The sequence below is a fragment of the Furipterus horrens genome, unplaced genomic scaffold (genome assembly GCF_987537825.1).
Source record: "Furipterus horrens unplaced genomic scaffold, mFurHor1.1.pri manual_scaffold_2, whole genome shotgun sequence".
In the NCBI taxonomy this organism is placed as follows: Eukaryota; Metazoa; Chordata; class Mammalia; order Chiroptera; family Furipteridae; genus Furipterus; species Furipterus horrens.
In genome coordinates, this window is record NW_028327172.1 from 186234644 (window position 1) to 186254745 (window position 20102).

The following is a 20102-nucleotide window of genomic DNA, read 5'->3' on the forward strand; positions in this document are numbered from 1 at the left end:
GAGTCTGGCTGTTTCTTGTAGGCAATTGAGCCAGGAGAGGCTTTTAAGCAAGAAAATGTTAGGGCCAGGTTAGCTTATTATGAAAACAACTGAATTTCAAAGAGAGGAGACGAAAATCTGGGAGACGAGGGGGCAATAACTGCAATTGTCCAGGTGAGTGATGATGGTGGATTAAGGCAGTGACATCAAGGATGAGGAGAAGGGTCTGGATTCTAAGATTTTTTGAAGCAGACTAAGATTTACTGATAATGCGATGAGGGAAACAAGATGGAGAAAGTGAAAACGAGTACAGCAGGTTGGTTATGAGGCCTGTGCGCAATAGCATATATGTGACAACAATCTATAAACTACAAAACATTACAGTTGGTTGTTTTATCTTAGGACGCTCGGAGCTTAGATGGAGAAAGTTGCTGTACCTTTAAAGAGATGTGTTCATATCTAAGGACGTATCAAACTTTTTCTCCTCAGGTGCAGGGAAAGGTAATCTGAGCAGGAGCGGAAAAGAACATAGTTCAGTTCTTCCTGGGCAGCCCCTCACAGTAGCTCTGAACTTTCGAGGAATCCCAGACCCGGAGCCCCGCCCACTTCTCAGCTCTCAGCGTTCTTCTGGGAGCGGATCTCCCGGCGAGCCAATTACGCTCCAGAAACGTCATCACCGTGCGCAGCCCCTGGACCCGTAAGACACGCCACCGCGTGTACTGTGTTGACTGTCAAAGTCTCAGAGAGCCCAATTCCCGGAAGTTGTGAGTTCTGAGCCAAGCTCTTGCACTTCAGTGCCTGGATCTGCGAATCCCCAACTATGAGCGCCCTGGGCGTACAGTCCTTTACCCAGCAAGGCTGGGACCAGGTGCTTGCCAAAGTGAAACGGGCTCTGGTCTACGTGGACGCCGCCTGCGCCGAGAGTCTGCACTGGGGCTGCGGATCCACCCGACTCTTGGAGGCGGTAGGGGGTCCTGCATGTCACCTGCGGGAGTTCGAGCCCGCAGCAGTTGGTGGCGGAGCTAAGCAGCCCAAAGCTGTATTTGTGCTGAGCTCCCTACTGAAAGGCCGGACCGTGGAGATTCTACGGAACATCATCTGCCGCAGTCACTTCCAGTATTGTGTGGTGGTCACGGCCGTGAACCACGCTGTCCACCTCACCGCTAATCACGTGCCAGCGGCGGCAGCTGCTGAGCTGGAGGGGCAGCAACCGGTGTTCGAGCAACTGGAGGAGAAGCTGTGTGAGTGGATGGGCAACATGAACTACACCGCCGAGGTGCTGCACATCCCGTTGTTGCTAGCCCCTGTTGCTCCACACCTTGCCTTGACTCCAGCCTTTGCTCCCCTTTTCCCGCTGCTACCCCAGGATGTGTATCTTCTTAATAGTGCCCGACCGGACAAGAGAAGGCTGGGGAGCCTGGGTGAAGTGGATGCCTCTGCCCTGACCCCTGAGCTGCTACTGCAGATCAGGTGCTTGGTGTCAGGTCTCAGTTCTCTGTGTGAGCATTTAGGAGTACGGGAGGAGTGTTTTGCTGTAGGTCCCTTCAGTCGGATCATTGCTTCAGATCTGGCCGGTTATGCCCCTGCTAAGAACAGGAGGAAGACTTCTGCAGGCAAGGCCTCAGTGGTCTTTGTGGACAGAACCCTGGATCTCACAGGTAAATGGGATTGCTGTGCAGGTCTTCATAACCACTCTCCAAGTTTCGGGGGCTTTCACTGATTCAGCATATATTTTATTGACCCCTTAATTGTATGTCAGGTTGAGGAAACAAAGATGAACTAGATGGACAGAGTCTTTGATCTCACAGAGATTATAGTCTAGAGGGAGATACGGCAAGCATATTAGCAATTACAATCAATTTGTTCAGTTCTGTAATGCAGTGATTTTCAACCGTTGTGCTGTGGCACACTGGTGTGCCGCAAGAGGCATACTGGTATACCACAAGAATTTTAAAAATGTGTAAACCTGACTATTTAGTCAGGTGCACTGACCTTTTTACCATTAGATTGTCAAATAAAAAAATGACAACGGTCAACACAATAATAATGGTTTGGTGTGAATGATCAAAATTATACCCATTTTGTGTCAGATCCACAAAAATATATTTTTTGGTGGGCTGCAGAATTTTAGTAAGTTTATATGTGCCATGAGATGAAAACATTTGAAAATTGCTGCTGTAATGGGTAAACACAACTTCAGTGTGCACTGCCTTGTTAAAAAAACAACTGCACCTGGCCCAGGAGAGTGGGAAAATATAATTATGATGACATTGAGGAGAACTGTGTACTTGGGAACCTTTTGGAAATGTGCATATGCCAGTATTCACGGCAATTCTTCATAAGAAGGCTCTAATTTGTTAACAGATGACCTAGTGGAAGGAAACTGTACAACAAAACATGAAATTATCATAGAGAATTAGTTGAATTTTGGGTTTCTTTAAGTGAATATTAATAAAGTACCTTCATTCCTAGCTTAGTGTAAAGGTATATTTCACTTAGAGACTTCTGACCCACCTCTGGATCTCAGGGCCACTTACACTCAATAGACATTCATTCAGAAAGTACTTAACGAGGAGCTTATAGTCTGAGTGAGGCAACCATAAACTGTAGACAACATAAATAAGATGTGGTTTCTTCCAGGCCTAATCAATGAATAGTCTACTGGTGTGAAAACTTTTATTTAACATCAAAAGTTGCCTTGGAACCTCTCATGCTGACTCTGTCTTGAGTCAGTTTTATGAGCCTGAATTTTTTGAATAAAGGGTATAGTTTTTGGAGTTATTTGTCTCCTGAATTTGAGTTCTTGCTTGGTAATATACAAGTTGTGTAATCTTGAACAAGTTACTTAAACTGAATCTTCTACTCTGTCAATGAGCATAATAATACCCACCTGTTAGAATTGTAAGAATTAACTGGATAATAAATGTATGGAGCCTAATACCTAGTACATCATAAGCTCTCAGTTAATATTAGCTATCATGATAAAGATGATAATAGTTGTGTTGATGATTCCTTGAATTCCTGGTTTGATTTTTTTCTACGTAGTTCTTCTGTCCAAATAATATGACATGGCAGAAAGCAACAGAAAGACTGAGAGAGAGAGAGAGAGAGAGAGAGAGAGAGAGAGAGAGAGAGAGAGAGAGAGAGAGAGGGAGAGAGAGATTAGGAAGCTAATGTTAATTGATTTGAAGTGGTGGGTGGGATCAAAATAAGTAAATATGCCAAGTCCCACCCATTTTTGGAATGAGGTCTTTCAAGCAATGATGGCTTTTGGAGAGATAACTTGGTTTTATGCAAGAAGTATTAAACTGTGTCATTGGTCTTAAATTTCAATTTGGATTCATTAATTCATTTGTAAATAAAAGAGTTAATACATTTAAAGCACCTAGAACAGCCCCTGGTACACAAAAAGCACTTCATAAATACCTCTATCATTGCAAACTGTTACTATTCATTCATTTATTCTTTCCTTTATTTAGAAAATATTTAGTGAGAACCTACTAGCTGCCAAGTTGCCTGCCAGATATGGTGGATATGGAGTGAACTAGATAAACAGTTGCCATTATGAAGATATGGGTCTAGCAGAGGGGTGATTTGCTATTCTTTGTCAGATCTGTAAGCTCTTGTGGGTCTTATGATCTTCATCGGTTAAACAAAGTTTGGCTTTAGAATTTCAGCATAGTATAATCCTAACACCATTTACCTGGATGTCTATAAACAGATAATTTATTTATTCATTTAATATTTATTGATATCTATCATATCAATAGGCACTCTACTAGGTGCTGGAAATATCATAGTAACCAGAGAAGACACAGTGTCTGTACTTGTGGAGCATTAATCTAACACACAAGCCACAGGTCTACTAGGTAGTTGTGAGCTTGACTAATATTACGGAGGGCAAAATGCTAGGTTTGTGTTATTGATTTTGTAACAGAAATGAAAAATGTTTGTTATTTTGTCTTTTGATTTTGACAGTATGTTTATTAAAGCTGGGACAGTGAAACAAAGGACGGGCTCGGGGTAGAAGAAGCAACAGGAGAGAGACGAGGTGGGGCTGCTTTGGCTCTCTAGCAAGGTTATAGGAAAGAAGTGAGCCACACTGTGCTGCCTGAAGTAGCTACATCACGGTACAGAAGTGAACCAAGGCGGGCGGCTACTTTTAGTTCACTGGAAAGTTAGAGAAAAAGGGGGCCTTGGAGACAGGTTCAGGGGGGTAAGCCTGGAATGAGCTGCCGCTGCCTGCTGATCTCCCAGTTGCAAGTCTCAGTGGAAATCTTAAGGTTGAGGAGAGAAAAGTAAAGATGCACACCAGAGAAGGAAGAAAGGCATGGGTGTACTCCAGAGAGAGCCTGCCAAACATCTGCTATTCTTGATAGAAGGGCCGTTATAAAACATTAATTCACTTTCTTTTCCCTCCCACTTTGTGAGTTCATATTTCTGTCTGCTTAAACAGGAGCAGTTGGACATCATGGAGACAATTTGGTAGAGAAGATCATTTCAGTGCTTCCCCAACTTCCTGGCCACACCAATGATGTGATGGTTAACATGGTAGAGCTCACTGCACTGCAGAATGAAGAGGAGAATCAGAATATGATTGCACCAGGCTGTCTCGCACAATCCAAGTAGGATATGTAATTTTTTTCCCTCTCATCTTTCTCTCCAATTTTCTTTCTCTTCTAGAGTGTTCTGTGAAAGAAAGACAATGAAGAGCTGGTCCAGTTAAAAAATTCATAGTGGATAGCATATAGAATAAAAAATGTTTTTGTAGCTCGATGTGGGCCTTGTGTAAGGGGTGGTGCTTGAATTAACATCTTGAAAGATTTATTAAAGGAGAGAGGGTTAGTGTGAGCATAGGTATGGAAACAAGAATGGTCAGGAGTTGTAATGAAAAAAGATGACCTCACTGGACCACCATTGCCATCAGCAATATTAACATTTTTTAGGACTTACTATGTGTCAAGCACACTTTCAGGCATTTTACATTTGGGAATTCACTTAAGTTTTACAGTAACCCAATAAGGTAGGTGTTGTTATTTCCCTATTTTACAGATAAGGAAACGGAGGCAAAGAGACAGTAAGCAACATAGCTAGGAGGAGGTGGAGCTAGAATTTGAGCCCAGAATGTTTAACATCAGAGCCACAATATTAACTGCCATGCAGAGGCCAGAGAAGAACTGTCTTCTGAATAGATACAAAGAAACAATGAAAGATAAAAATCAAGTTACTTCGTAATTTGTTCTGGTGAGGCCTGTTTGTTCAATATAATGTTTACACACACACACACAAAATCAATTTTGGCTAATTTCAGCAAAAAGGAATTTATTAAAGGCGAATGGATAGCTAACAGAATCAAAGGAAGAATTGTTAATCAAATTTTGGAAAGAACAACCAGTTCAGGGAGTCTAGGAAAAAACTTGGGAAAAGCCTGTTCAAGGCCATGACACCAGAGAGACTGAATTTTAAATGTTTTCTATCTCAGTCATTCTTCTTAAGATTCAGATTCCAAGGGAAAAGGTAAGATTGGCCTGACTTGGGCCTTGTGCCCACCCTTTGCCCAGGGGGAGCTGGGAGCAATTCATAGTAACTGAGGATTGTGCTAAGATCAAATGGCATGGTGGTGGGGTCGTTCTTCAAAGGAAAACTGAAACATTTGACAAAATAAGGGGAAGGGATGCTGGGCAGGCAAAACTAGTAGATGCCCCTTAGTAACTTATACAAGACTTATTGTGTAACAGGCATTATTCTGATCACTTTATAGACAGTAATTTATTTAATTCTCGCAGCATCTCTATGAGGTGGGCTCTATTGCCATCCCCTTTTCTAGGTGAGAAAGAGATTAAATAATACGCCTTAGGTGACACATGCAGAGGTGGTGGGGGCCTATAGTTGAACCCAGGCAGTCTGGCTGTAAAGTCAGTGCTTACCATTACCCTATGTCACTTCCACAGAAGTCTAAAATAATTACAAAAAGAATATATGCTCTCCCCAGAGAAGTTTGCAACAAGAGAGAAGAGTGGAATCCATCTTTAATGAGCAGAAAAAGCAAGTGAATTCTGAGGAGCGTAGTAGGACAAATATAAGAATCAAGATTGCTTAGATCTACAAGTAACATTTTGATTGTGGCCTATTAAATAACCTTGACTCCTCAGGCCCCATTTTACCGCAAGCTTAGTCCCAGGCTTAAACTAAACCAGTTTTGGAGTCCCATTTTCCCTGCAAGTGATTGCTTTAGAAATGGGGAGGTGACAAGAGAGAGAGTCTTCTTAGGGCTCCTTGATCAGGTTTCTTTGCTTCTGAAAAGAGACACTTTCCCCTTCCCCTTATTCTCCTCACTCAGCTTCCAGGACTGTGATGTAAGTCCTGAAACCGCTGTGGCTATCTTGCTTACATTCAGAAGTTGAAGCTGACACTTGGAAGGTGGAGTGGCCAAGGGGGCCACAGAGAAGAGCAGCAATGGAATACTGTGTCTGGACCTCCGGTCATGTAGTGTAGTTCCTTGTTGTTGAAGCCAAATTGAGATGCTGTTTTCTATTACTTGTAACCAAAGGCATCCTAACTGACACATTTTCTGTACCTCATTATTTCGTCTATAAAATGAGGGTATTGGCCTAGATGACTTCTACGGCTCTTAGATTTAAAATAAAATTTCTTATTAACTGAGCCCCGTCTGTAACTTAGCTCTGCCTCTGAGCATTTACAGGTAAATTCATTCATATATATATTTCCCCGTCCTGCTCTTTGTTTTCAGTAGGTGCCTTTCCTTCTCAGACTATGAGTGAGTGTTGTCATGAGCTTTGAGTGCCACTCAACTGTGAGAGTACGGCCATAAATGTCAAAAGCAGTGATGGATTCTAGACAGATCCAAATAAAGAAGAAAGCTTTAATGAGAGCAAGTTTGGTGAAATAGTGAGACAAGAAGTCATGTTGCAGGAGATAAAGAGATAGCTAGCTGGTGAACAAATTATAAGCAAATAAAGGTCTGAAACAGCACAAACTGATGGTTGCTGGAGGGGAGGGTATTTAGGGGATGGGTGTAAAAGGTGAAGGGGAATATAGTCAGTAATGTTTGGATAACTTTGCATGGTGAACAGATGGTAACTAGACTTAGTGTGGTGATCACATCATAAGGTATGTAAGTGTCAAATCACTATGTTGTACACCTGAAACTAATATAATGTGGTATGCCAGCTACTCAAATAAAAACTAAAGATGGTAATAAGTTTACTTAGAAAAAAAGCAATAACTAGAAGAAAATGATAGTTTTAACAATCTTTGTTTTTACAATTGCTTGAAAGACTGAGGGGATTGCACTGATTAATTTGCTCTTCAAAAAGAGATTGAAATAAATTCAGCTTTCCTAGCATATAATGTACTTGTATTGAAATAACACAACCCCCCAGAAACTTCTCAGCAAGATGAGTGTGAGGATAAAAAAGTTAGTACTAAAATGCAAAACAGATGGGTGCTTGGCAATAAATATTGTTCCTGCAAATGGAATAATCTTTAAAAAACAAGTCTCTATGATATCAGCCTTGATAACCAAATCTCTTTCCAATATAATCTTATAAAAGTCTGTTTGTAATTATAGCCATTGAAGTTACTGCCAATGCAAATGAGAAATCGATAACTTAAATACATTATCCACATGGCTTTCCTGCCCCTATCCATTGGTCCCAGGATTATGTGTAATATTTCATTCAAGAAGGAGACAGAATCTCTTCTGTTCTTATGTTTTCCTTCTGTTGAAGTGGGTTTCATTCTCTGCCCCATCTCTATTCTGCATAACCTATTACTCTTTCAGTTCCCGCAGCATCCTTAGCCTGATGCCCTCCCTGCATTTACTATGTCTGTGCTTGGTGTCCCTCGCTCTGGCCTAGCCCAGCACCCATGGTGCTGCTGGTTCTACTCTGTCCAGGGCCCACCTCTCATCCTGTAGCTCCCTGTATGCCTTACAGGGAAAGCCAAAGACCTTACAATAACTTGCAAGACCACGTACCAGTTGGCTTTCAGGTTCCTCACTGACCTCAACTCATTCTTTCTTCCTTATTCGTTCCTTTGCAACCACACTAGACTTCTTGCTTTTCCTCTAACAGGGCACTCACTGTCCTGCCACAGGGCTTTTGCTTTTATGTTTCTTCTGCCTAGATTATTCTTTCCGCAGATATACACTTGCCCCACATTTCCTTCTTAATCCTTTCCTGTCCATCTTATCATTTTATATTCCCCTCCCCTATTTTTTTTTCTCCTTAGCACTTACCACTTTCTAATGTACTTATTTTGTTGTCTCTCCCTCTCCTAGAAAGCAATGGAGAGAATTCACGTCTAGAGAGTTCCATGAGAGGAAGAATACTTGTCTGTTTTATGCACTGCTATGTCCCCAGTGCCTAGAACAGTACCTGGCACTTGAGAGATGTTTATCGAAGGGATTTATGGTGATGTGTGCTGTCAGGCAGGGCCTGTGAGTGGAGGGAGGTTGCTGGACTAAGAGAAGGAGAGGCCAAACCAAAGCATTGGTGAAGTTAGTTTGGGAATGGATAGGTTCTAATTACTGAATATTTCAAATATTGTCATGGGGTTATAAAATGCAGCAAAACTGATTCAACACTCCTACTTTAGGATTTTATTTTATGGATATATTTTGAATACATGTGAAATAATATATTACATTTATTAATCACTACAGTATTTGTAATAGCAAGGCTGGAAATTACTGTCTACCAGTTCACTAAATTGTGGTACATTCATATGATGGAATAATATTCGACTATTAAAATAGAATGAAGAATGAAGAAGTTTATATACTGATAAGCAATGAGCCCGATAACATACTTCAAGTGAAAAAAGGAAGGTGTGATACACCTATTTGTAAAGAGGGGAGGTATATGTTTGCATTTGCCTTAAATATACCAAGAAAATATATAAGGAACTGATGACATTGGCCGCCTGTGTAGAGAGGTGCTGGGTAGCTGGGGGCACGCTGAGAAGTTAGTAAAATGAGTGAATATGGAAGAAGGTGGGAGATGTCTTACTACATGTGTCTGTATGTATTGACTTTTCAATGAAGTGATCGTATTTCCTATTAAAAATAAATAGAAATTATATTTAAATAAAAACACTACTTCTATCTTAGGCTAGCTTGAGATACGATTCTGTGCTCCCAGGAAGGAAAGTTGCTATGTCTTTGGAACCTGTACATAGCTTTTCCCCCTGACATCGCCTTCCTTCCTCAATGAGCTCTTCTTGCCTTTGAAACTATCAAAATGCCAAAACATTACATTGTAATTATCTGTTACATGTCTGTTTCCCCTATGAGGTTATAAATTAAGAGTTGAGGCCAAGTACAAAATGATTATGTAAATTGATGAAAAGCCGTGTATACTTCATTTTATCACTAAAGCTACCTAAGACTTTTCATATATACACACATATGTGTGCATATATATATATATATATATATATATATATAATATTTTTTCTTTTCCATTAACTTCCTGCAGAATAGGAATTTTCTATGTACTTTTCCTTAAATGCACCTCATTGTGTAGGTCAGTGAGAAGGAAGGAAGGTAATAATTAGTGCCTGAATTTTGTAGACATTATGCTATATGTTTTAAAATGCATTATTTCACTGATTTTATTTATCTTTATTTTTATTTTTTAAACTTGTTTTTTTTTTCAAGGTTACTTTATTTTATTTTTATTTTTATTTTATTTTATTTATCTGTTTTTAGAGAGAGGGGGAAGGAGAAAGGGAGAGAAACATCAGTGTGTGGTTGCCTCTTATGCGCCCCCAACTGGGGACCTGGAGTGCAACCTAGGCATGTGCCCTGACTAGGAATCGAACCAGCGACACTTGGTTCACAGGCCGACACTCAATCCACTGAGCCACAGCAGCCAGGTCACTAATTTTAAAAAGCATCTCTACAAAGTGGATCTTATTCTTTATTTGTTTTTATAAAAGTTGAAAAGAGACTTAAATAAATCCACTCTAAGCCAAACTTTCCCTAAGTAATTGAATCAGGCTATTATTTAAAAAAATTTTTTCTTTTTTTGCTATTTTTTATTGAGGTATAATATAAACCATTACATTAGTTTCAGGTGTACAGCATGATGATTTGTTATTGTATATATTGCAAAATAATCACCACAATAAGTCTAGTTAACATCCTTTATCATACATAGTTAGAAATTTTTTTCTTGTAATAAGAACTTTTAACATTTACTCTCTAGCAACTTTCAAATATGCACCAAGCTGTACATGGTGTCCCTGTGACTAATTTATTTTATAACAAAGTTTGTACCTTTGGACTTCTTTCACCCATTTCTCTCACTCTCCTTCACCTCTGGCAACTGCCAATCTTTTCTTTGTATCTATGAACTTGGTTTTTATTTTTCTAAGATTTTATGTATTTATTTTTAGAGAGAGGGGAAAGAAGGAAGAAGGAGAGGGAGGGAAACATGATGTGTGAGAGAAACAGTGATCGGTTGCCCCTCGAACACCCTGAACTGTGGACCCAGCCACAACCCAGGCATGTGCCCTGACTATGATTTGAACTGGTGACCTTTTGGTTCACAGGCTGGCGCTCAATCCACTGAGCCATACCAGCCAGGGCTGAGGTTGAGTTTTAAAAAGTTATTTTTTTAATTACAGGGCACATTTCTACTGTACCATACAACCACATATTTAGTTGAATGAAGGTATAAGTAAAGCGATGAATTTATAAATTGTGGGGACCCTGGTTTATTTTAAAAAATGCAATATTTTAACTTCAGTTTTCTTGTTAGTTTTTATGTTAGAGATGGGAATTTTTTTTCCCTAAGACTATAGAACAATGGAATAAACAGAGTACATTTTATAACTAAGAGACAAATGCAGCAGTGGCTTCAACCTAAACAGGTATGAGCCAATTTTTGTTACCTTTTCACACTGATAATGGTGTATATTGAATCATTAACTGGACCCCCAAAGTCAAAAATTCTTAAATTACCTCTAAATAATGATAAAGTTGTCTGTTCTTTTTTAGGTTTTCAAATATCAATTACATATTACTATTAAAGAGGTAATAACATTTTCAGAGGGAAGAAAGGTAATTTTTCCTAGAGCAGAATCAGAGGTATTACTTTCATTTTAAATTTACCAAGAAGTAGATTTACTGAACTTGGAGGGAAACAGTCAGTAACGGTCGTCACAGAGCAGGGCTGTGAGTGCCCTTGCTGTTGGTGCAGGGTCCGGGCACTGCCTCTTACCCATTTGCACCTCCCTGCAAAAATTGACTTTGTTTTTTACTTTTCAAGTAAAAATTGCCAGTTGAGTAGAAGAAATGCTTACATCTTCTCAGCGTACAGCTTGCTGTATTTAACTTTTTTTTGAGGTATTCTAAAGATCATCTGGTCTCAGTTACAGGTTTAGAAAACAGAATTAATGAGTAATTTGTAGGGAGAAGTAAAGCAGGGTTCTTTTCTGAAAATGAGGGGATAAATGTCCACTAAGAAATAGTTAAATAATTCAATATGCCAGAGACATTTGTTATATTTTTAATAAAGAATTATGTTTAATATTTAATAGTTTTCAAAAAATTAAAAGACATTAGAAAAGAAGTTTTGAAGGTAGACATTCTTGTTCTATAATTGCCCATGTATTACAACTCTGTCGTGGTGTTAGTTAAGAAATGTACCGGCAACCCCCAAAATCTTTTTTACATTGAAAAATTTTAAATGGTTTGTGGTCTGTGTTGTAAGAAGAGTGAACTCTGGGTCACTGTGGCTTTGGGATCCATAATTTAAATGGAAACTATGGCTCCTTTAAACAAAGCCAAGAACTGTCTGAGGTTAGTTAAATGGAAAAAAAGAAATGGAAAGACTCCTTACATTTGAGTGACAAGTTCCTGATTAGGTTGGTGTTCACTGCCAAGCAAAAGTCAACAAGTCCAAAAATTTAACTCCTGGTGAGTCAACCAACAACAACCTTCTTTGGGGCGCTTCTGAATCTTAATTTCCATAGACCAGAGCATATTGAACAGCACACACCAGGATTGTCTGTCCCGCAGTTCTGACTACAGCTTCTTCTAACACTTGCTGGTATTCTCGTTGGAGGGCTCATTTTCTTTCTTTTACTTTTTGTTTCCTTTTACTTTGCCTTCTAATAAGAGTGCCACACTTGGATAATGACTGGCAGTGGGGTGGCTGGGATCAACAGAATGGTGGTAGGTGATCTTCTAGCAGAGTTGGAAGGTAGATAAAGTAAGAACTAAGAACAAGGCAATGGTTTTATCAATAAAAGAAAGCATTCTGGGGACCCAAGGCAGGGGAGGTCTGAAATCCTGGAAATCTATTTGCGAAGAATTATGAAAGTAAATCCTTTGAGCATGTAAATGTGTGTTGTAATTTATCCAAAATATATATTAATTGACTACTCTGTGCCAGGCACTTGATGAAAACAAGATGTTTGCCCTCATGGAACTTATTCTAATGTGGGAGGCAGACAGCAAACAGACAAACATGAGAATATATCATGTCAGCCAGGGATAAGTACTTTGACGCAAATAAAAAGGTAAGGGAATCAAGAGTGACTGGGGATTTCGGGTGCGGAGAAGGTATATGTAGGAAATAGAAGAGTTCTTTCTGAGGAGATGCCTTTCAAACAAAGCCCTCAGGGAAGCTGGATCAGGGGCTCGAACATTCCAGCTTACAGAGAGAACTAGTTAAAAGACAACTTGTGGTCCCCTGACTGGTGTGGTGCAGTTGTTTGGGCGTCCTGTCGCCGGTTCAATTCCCAGTTGTGGCACATGCCTGGGTTGAGGATTTGGTCTGGTTTAGGCGCCTCTGAGAGGCAACTGATCGATGTTTCTCTCTTGCATTGATGTTTCTCTCCCTCTCTTTCTCTCTCCCTTCCCCTCTCTAAAAATAAATAAATAAAATCTTTTAAAAGAAAAGATAGCTGTGGTGTTAATTTGCATTTCCCTAACGGCTAATGATGTTGAACATCTTTTCCTGTATTATGTTGCATCTGAATATCCTCTTAGATAGAATGTCTTTTCATATCTTTTGCCCATTTACTAATTAGAATTCTTTTTATTGTTGAGTTTATATAAGCTTTTGTCAGATAAGCGATTTGCAAATATTTTCTTCTAATCTGTAGCTTATCTTTTCACCTTCTTAACAGGGTCTTTGTACAAAGTAAAATATTTTAATTTTGATGAAGTTTAATTATCTTTTTTTTATGGATTAAGATTATTTAAAAAGTCTATCTGCCTAACCCTAGATTCTGAAGATTTTTTTAAATGGTTTTCTTTCTAAAAGTTTTATAATTTTATGTTTTAGTTTTAAGTCTGTGATTCATTTTGAGTTAATTTCCTTAACAGGTGTAAGACATATTGAGGTCTTTTTTTCCCTATGCATGGCCAATTGCTCTTGTACCATTTATTTTTCCTCCATTGAATCACTCTAGTACCTTTAAGAAAAACATTTGTTTGGACCTGTTTCTGGATTCTATATTCTGTTCCACTGACCTGTATGTCTGTCACACTATCAGTACCACACAGTCTTGATTACTGTAACTATGCAGTAAGTGTCAGACTCAGAGAGACTGATTCCTCCATTTTAACTTCTTTTTCGCAATTATTTTCATGTAGTACCCTTGCCTTTCTATATAAAATTTAGAATAATCTAATCTATATCTACAAAAAATATTGCTGGAATTTTGATAGAAATTGTTAAACTTAACAATTTGGGGAGAATTGACAGCTTTACTGTGAATCTTGCACCCACAAACTCAGCACGTCAGTACGTCTCTATTTAAATTATGTTTGATTTTTTTTTTTAATCAGTGTTTTGTATTTTTATCATATAGGTCCTGTACCTGTTTGTTAAATTTACATTATTTCATTTTGGGGGGGTGATTGTAAATGTTACTGTAATTTTTGTAATTTTATCTGTCTACATGTTCATTGATAGTATATAGAAATACAATTAATTTTTTAAAACAATTGATTTTTGTATGTTTATCTTGTATACTGCAAACTTGCTGAAATTGCTTACTAGTTCTAAGAGTTTATTAATTCCTTAGTTTTTAATTTACTTTACTTCTTTTTTATTGTTGTTCTATTACAGTTGTCCCAATTTTCCCATGTTGCTCTCCCTTGCTCTGTCCATCCCTCCACGCCCCCCGCTCCCGCAGTCAATCCCCACCCTGTTGTGCATGTCCATGGGTCATTTATTTATGTTTCTTGTCTAGACCCTTCCCCTTCTTTCCCCCCTTATCTCTCTACCACCTCCCCTCTGGTTGCTACCAATCTGTTCCTTGTTTCCATGCCTCTGGTTCTTGTATTTCTTGTTTGTTTTGTTCATTAGGTTCCTCTTATAGGTGAGACCATGTGGTATTTTTGATGAAGGTAATTATATCATCTGCAAATAAGGTCTGTTTTATTTACTTACTTATGACCTCTATCTCTTTTATGTCCTTTTTCAGCCTTATTGCCCTGGCTAGGACCTCTAATATTATGTTGAATAAGAACAGTGAGAATAAACATCATAGCCTTGTTCCCAAACTTAGGGGGAAGGCATTCAGTCTTTCACCATTAAGTGTAATGCTTGCTGTAGATTTATTGACCTTTTAAAGACGCTCTTTATCTATTTCTCTGAGAGTTTTTTTGTTATCATGAATGGGTGTTAACTTTTGTTAAAACCTTTTTTGCATCAATGGATATGTGGGTTTTTCAAACTTATTAAAATGGTGAATTACACTGATGGATTTTTAAATATTAAACCAGCCTTGCATTCCTGAATAAACTCCACTTGGTTATGATGTATAATTCTTTTTATGTATTTTGAATTATATTTGCTAATATTTTGTTAAAGATTTTTATATACACATTCATGAGGGGTATTGGTTTGTAGTTTTCATTTTTGTGTTGTCTTTGTGTGGTTTTTGTATTATGGTAATATTAGCTTCATAAAATGAATTGAAAAGTGTTCACTGCTCGTTTATTTTCTGGAAAAGAGTGTATATACTAACACTAATTCTTCTTAAATATTTGGTAGAAATCTGTAGTGAAACCATCTGGGACTGAAATTTCTATTTGGGGTGTTTTAAATTATAAATTTAACTTTCTCAATAGTTATAAGATTATTCAAATTATATATTTCATATGGATGAATTGTGAGAGTGTTTTTTTAGAATTGGTTTATTTCATCTAAGTTGTCAAATGTAGGTATGTAAGGTTGTTCCTAATATTCTCTTATTATCCTTTTGATATATGTTGATTCTGTATTGATATTTCTGTTTCATTCCTGATATTGATATTTTTGGTGTTCTCTATTTTTTTTTTTCAGTCTTACTAGAAGTTTGTGAATTTACTGACTTTTTCACCCCCAAGGAAACTGTTTTATGTTTCAATGATTTTCTGTATTGTTTTTTGTTTATAATTTTGCTTCTCTTTTTCTAGGTTATTGAGGTGAAAGTTCAGACTGTTGACTTGAAACTCTTCCTCTCTTCTTTTTAAAATACTAAATGTATGCATTTAGTGCTATAAATTTTTCTCTCAGCGTTGTTTTAGGCATATCCCATAAGTTTGATATATTACATTTTTATTTTGATTGCTTTTTGTTAATTTTATGATCTTCCTTGAGACTTTCTTTGGACTGATGGATTATTTAGAAGTGTGTTGTTTAGTTTTCAAGTATTTGAAGTATTTGGACAGTTTCCATCTTACATTTCTGTTACTTATTTATTTTATTTTTTAAAGTATATTTTATTGATTATGCTGTTACAGTCGTCCTAATATTTTTTTCCCTTTGCTCCCCTCCACCCAGTATCCCCCTTCCCTCCAGCAATCCCACCCCCCCTTAGTTCATGTCCATGGGTCATGCATGGATCTGTTATTTATTTTTGAACTTGTTTCCATTGTGGTTGGAGAATACACTCCGTATGATTTCAATTATTTTAAATTTATTGAGGTTTTTTATGGCCCAGTATATGGTCTATCTTGATATATGTTTCACAGGCACTTGAAAAGAATGTGTATAATGCTTTTGTTGGGTGGAGTGTTCTAAAAGTGTTGATTATATCTTGTTGGTTGATGGTGTTGTTGAGTTCTTATGTATTGTTGTTGATTTGGTCTAGTATTTCTATCAAATATTGGGAGAAGAGTGATGAAATCTCTGATTATAATTGTGAATTTGTCTATTTTTCCTTTCAGCTCTATTATTTTTTGCTTCTCATATTTTTCAGCTCTGCTAAGTGCATACGCTTTAGGACTGCTATAGCCCCACTAATACCATATAGCATCTCCTTGGGCTTGGGTGTGAATAAGCAAACTAAATCATTGTGGTGACTCTGGGTGAATCAGAATCCATCCCCCTATCCTCCTACCCTTTGGCAACCACCAGCTTGTTCTCCGTATCTATGGATCTGGTTCTGTTTATTTTGTCGTAGTTGACAAAACTGATAGCAAGTCTGCGTAACTTCTAGGAAAGAAAGGATACTTTCTCTTTCTTTTGCATATGGTATTGAATAGGAATGGTAATGGTGTTCATCCTTGTCTTATTTCTGATTTTAAAGGGAATATTTCTAATGTTTTCCCATTTAAAATAATGTTCACTGTAGGCTTTTTCTAGATAGCCTTATTGGTTTAAGGAAGTTTCTTCTATTCCTAATTTACTAAGAATTGTTTCATTTTTTGAAATCATGAAGAGGTTGCTAAAATCTGTGAAATGTCTTTCTAGAATGTATTAAGAAGATCATATGATTTCTTTCTTTTCATCTGTTAATGTGGCAAATTGCATTGATAGATACTCAAATACTGAATCGTTCTAGCACATTTGGCATAAGCTCAGCATTGTAATGGTTTGCTATTTTCTCATAGGCTATTTCATATCTTGGTGTTTTTCTTTAGTTCATTCAGGGTTGATTTTGGGGAGAATTAGTAGTCATATATTTTACCTTTAGTATTCTGAAAGTAACTGGATTAGCTTAAATAATACTCTTGACATATAGTTTGATTCTGAAGTCTTACCTGTTTCCTATGCTCTCTGAACCTCAATCTCCTTATATGAAAACTGGGTTGTAATAATGCCTGACACTTACCCTTGTAAGAATCAAATGAGATAAAAATAGGTCAATTGCCTGCATAGTGCCTTTAGAACACTGAAATTACAAACTAGCTAATCCTAAACCTGCTAAGCCTAAACCTGCTAAGCCTGCTTACCCTGCATCACTCATTCATTCCCATGAAAACCACAGTAAAGTCCTGTTTTCCCCTCACTTCCTCTGCCTCCTGACCAATCCTGGTTCTTCCTCAGTTGGCCCTATTGTTTTTAATGCCTCCATAAACATCTTTCTTTGTGACAGTCATTTTCATTTGAGCATATCTTATCATTCCTGCACAACAAATCCCAGATACATTTCAGAACAGTATTGATGAGACTTATCCGGACGCAGTGTGCTCCCAGGCCAGGAGGTTAAATGTGAATGCCAGTTGTCTGGGACCTTCCTCACTATGCTGTTCCTTCTGGAGGACATCCAGACATGTACTTGTTATCCCTTCATTTTGGGTTTTTATTTGAATTACTGTCTTCTTGACTGATAGGGTAATTTTGGATGCAACATTTAGAAGGAAGCATGAAGATTCTTTTTTGCCCTGTTTCTGAGGTCTGGAGCCTTGAGAAGTGGTTCCCAGGTTTTTGGATTTCATGGAGCAGAGAAATTAAACAACAACATGAAGCTCCCATCTTTTTATTAGTCGAGTGACCTCCCGTAGTTTTGCCACACAGCACAGTAATAGATTATCTTACAACACTGAAAACACTTTAAATTGATTAATTTAACTTTATGAGAAACTTTACCTCATCCCCATTATAAGTAAAAATAGTGTGCTTGCTGTGCAAATGCAACTTTAAAGTAATCTCTTTTCTACCCCCTAAACAGATTACGACCCTTAAACAAACCCCTCTTATTGAAGTAACTATTGTATATTCTTCCCTCAGAGTTGTATCCCCGATAATACTTCATATGGTTTTATATTTCTAAAATGCCAAGGGAGATGGTACAAATTATCTTAACAAAATATATACGTGTTAAGATGATAAATGATGAGAACATCATAAATTCCTATTCCATCTGAACCAAAACCCAACCAATAACTAGTGAGTAACAAAACAAGTCTATAATCATTTTAACAAATCAAGTTTTCCCAATTTAGTATCTTTGGAATGTCACACATATGTGTATGTAGACACAGTGGTGTCACCCACTGTGAAGAGAGTGAATAGAGTTTAGAATCACTGTAGAATAATAGGTTCTGCCGATTTTGACATGACCCTTCTTCGTGGAGTGCAATGGCAGAAGAGGTAAAGGGAACAGATGAGTTTGCTCCTAATACCCTCTATAAAACTGTCACCAACTCTTTATCTTAGAGTTTTTTGACACATGAACTAATCCTTAACTTTCCAAGTATTGAATTCAAGCCAAAACACACAGATGTAATCCGCCTCGAGTCGAATTTCCCAGTGGAGCAAGTGCTGGCCTTTGCGTCGTGGAAGTAACTCACAGGACCTCAAAGTATATCCTTCAGAGTCAGAGCTGTTTGTAAAGGGGTGTGCGTTTGGTTTTCAAGTAGGCTAATGGTGTTCATGATTTAAAACCCTCATATTGACCTAATCTGTTTTATGAGTTAGGAATCCATAGGAAAAAGCCTCCTATGCTTTATTGTTTGCTAGGAGGAAATTATTAATAAGTTTGTGTTGATTATGGTATTATCGTTAATGAGCTGGTAGAAAGTAGGAATAAAATATGTTTATCTGTACTGTGATGAAGTTTACTTATCCCCATTTATTTTATATAATGGTTAAATAGCTTATATGTTACGTTTTGATCCCTTTTATTAAAAGAGGTTTCATGGGCCAATTGCAGTGCTGAATGCGGATAGATTGAAGGAAGAAATGATGAACTAGAGTATTCCTTGGAAAGAGATGAGACTTTGATTATATATCAGTGGAGTTTGTTCTTTTATATTTTGAACATTATAAAGCATGTGTGCAATTATTTATCCTGGAATTAAACATTGTTTTGTCCTGGATTTTTATTTCATTTTTTTAACACATGGTTATGATTTCTGCACTGTAAAAACATGCTAATTCATTTATAGTCTGGAACCAGTCACACACACATATTTTCTAGTAGCTATAGATGGTACAAAAGGATCATGCATTTTGAGGGGACATTTTTTGTTTTTGAATACCAAACCAAAAGTATGTAAATCAAAAGATTATTGTGCTAATAAATAATAACAGATAATATACGTTCATTCATGCTTTTAAAATGAACAATACAAATTAAATTTGTATGGTGGTTTATTCTTATTGAGTGAATTAATGAAAATCACTTTTCAAAAAAATATTTTATTTATTTATTTTAGAGAGAGGGGAAGGGAGAGAGAAAGAGAGGGAGAGAAACATCAATGTGTGGTTGCCTCTCACACTCCCCCAACTGGGGACCTGGCTCACCACCCAGGCATGTGCCCTGATTGGGAATTGAACTGGTGACCCTTAGGTTCGCAGGCTGGTGCTCAATCCACTGAGCCACACCAGCCAGGGTAGAAATCACTTTTCTACAGTATAAGAGATATATAGTATCGGTGAGGCTGGAGCGATAGATACCAGCGACTTGCTCAATGTACAAGCTGCATCAGGGTTCATGTTTTTTTCCTTCTACTCTGCTTCCTCCCCAAAATGTACTCCAGTGTGATGTTTTAGTTTAACATTTTTTAAGTGATCTTATCTTCTTTCCACAATGTATTTTATAGTTATGAAAACATTCTTTAACAGCTGTGATAGTGGATACAAAAACTTATTAAAACAATCTCCTCCTTTCAGTTTTTTAACCAAGAGGCTGTTTCTGTTGATATGATTTTTTGGTGTCCTTGAATATCTTCTGTGCAGTTTTTGTTTTCTGATCATTACTGTAGTATAGTGACTTTTCCAGCAGAACTTTATGACCTTGAACAAAATATTTAATTTCTCATACTCACAGTTTTCTTCTCTGTAAAAGAGAAGTACACTAAATGATTAGTAGGGAAACATCAATTATAATTTCTCTTTATGATTTCTGTGTGCTGTGTTCAATAA

The 20102-nt window shown here is 37.6% G+C and overlaps 1 protein-coding gene across 2 annotated transcripts in view; it reads left to right on the forward strand.

Annotated features, from left to right (window-relative positions):
- Positions 1-680: 680 nt before the first annotated feature.
- Positions 681-20102, forward strand: part of SCFD2 (sec1 family domain containing 2) — a 313820-nt gene continuing 294398 nt past the window's right edge. For both annotated transcript variants that reach the window (XM_090266890.1, XM_090266891.1), the window contains exons 1-2: positions 681-1637; positions 4436-4604. In XM_090266890.1, the coding sequence (XP_090123016.1) occupies positions 800-1637; positions 4436-4604 (1007 nt within the window). In that variant the 5' untranslated portion in view covers positions 681-799. The remainder of the gene's footprint in view (positions 1638-4435; positions 4605-20102) is intronic.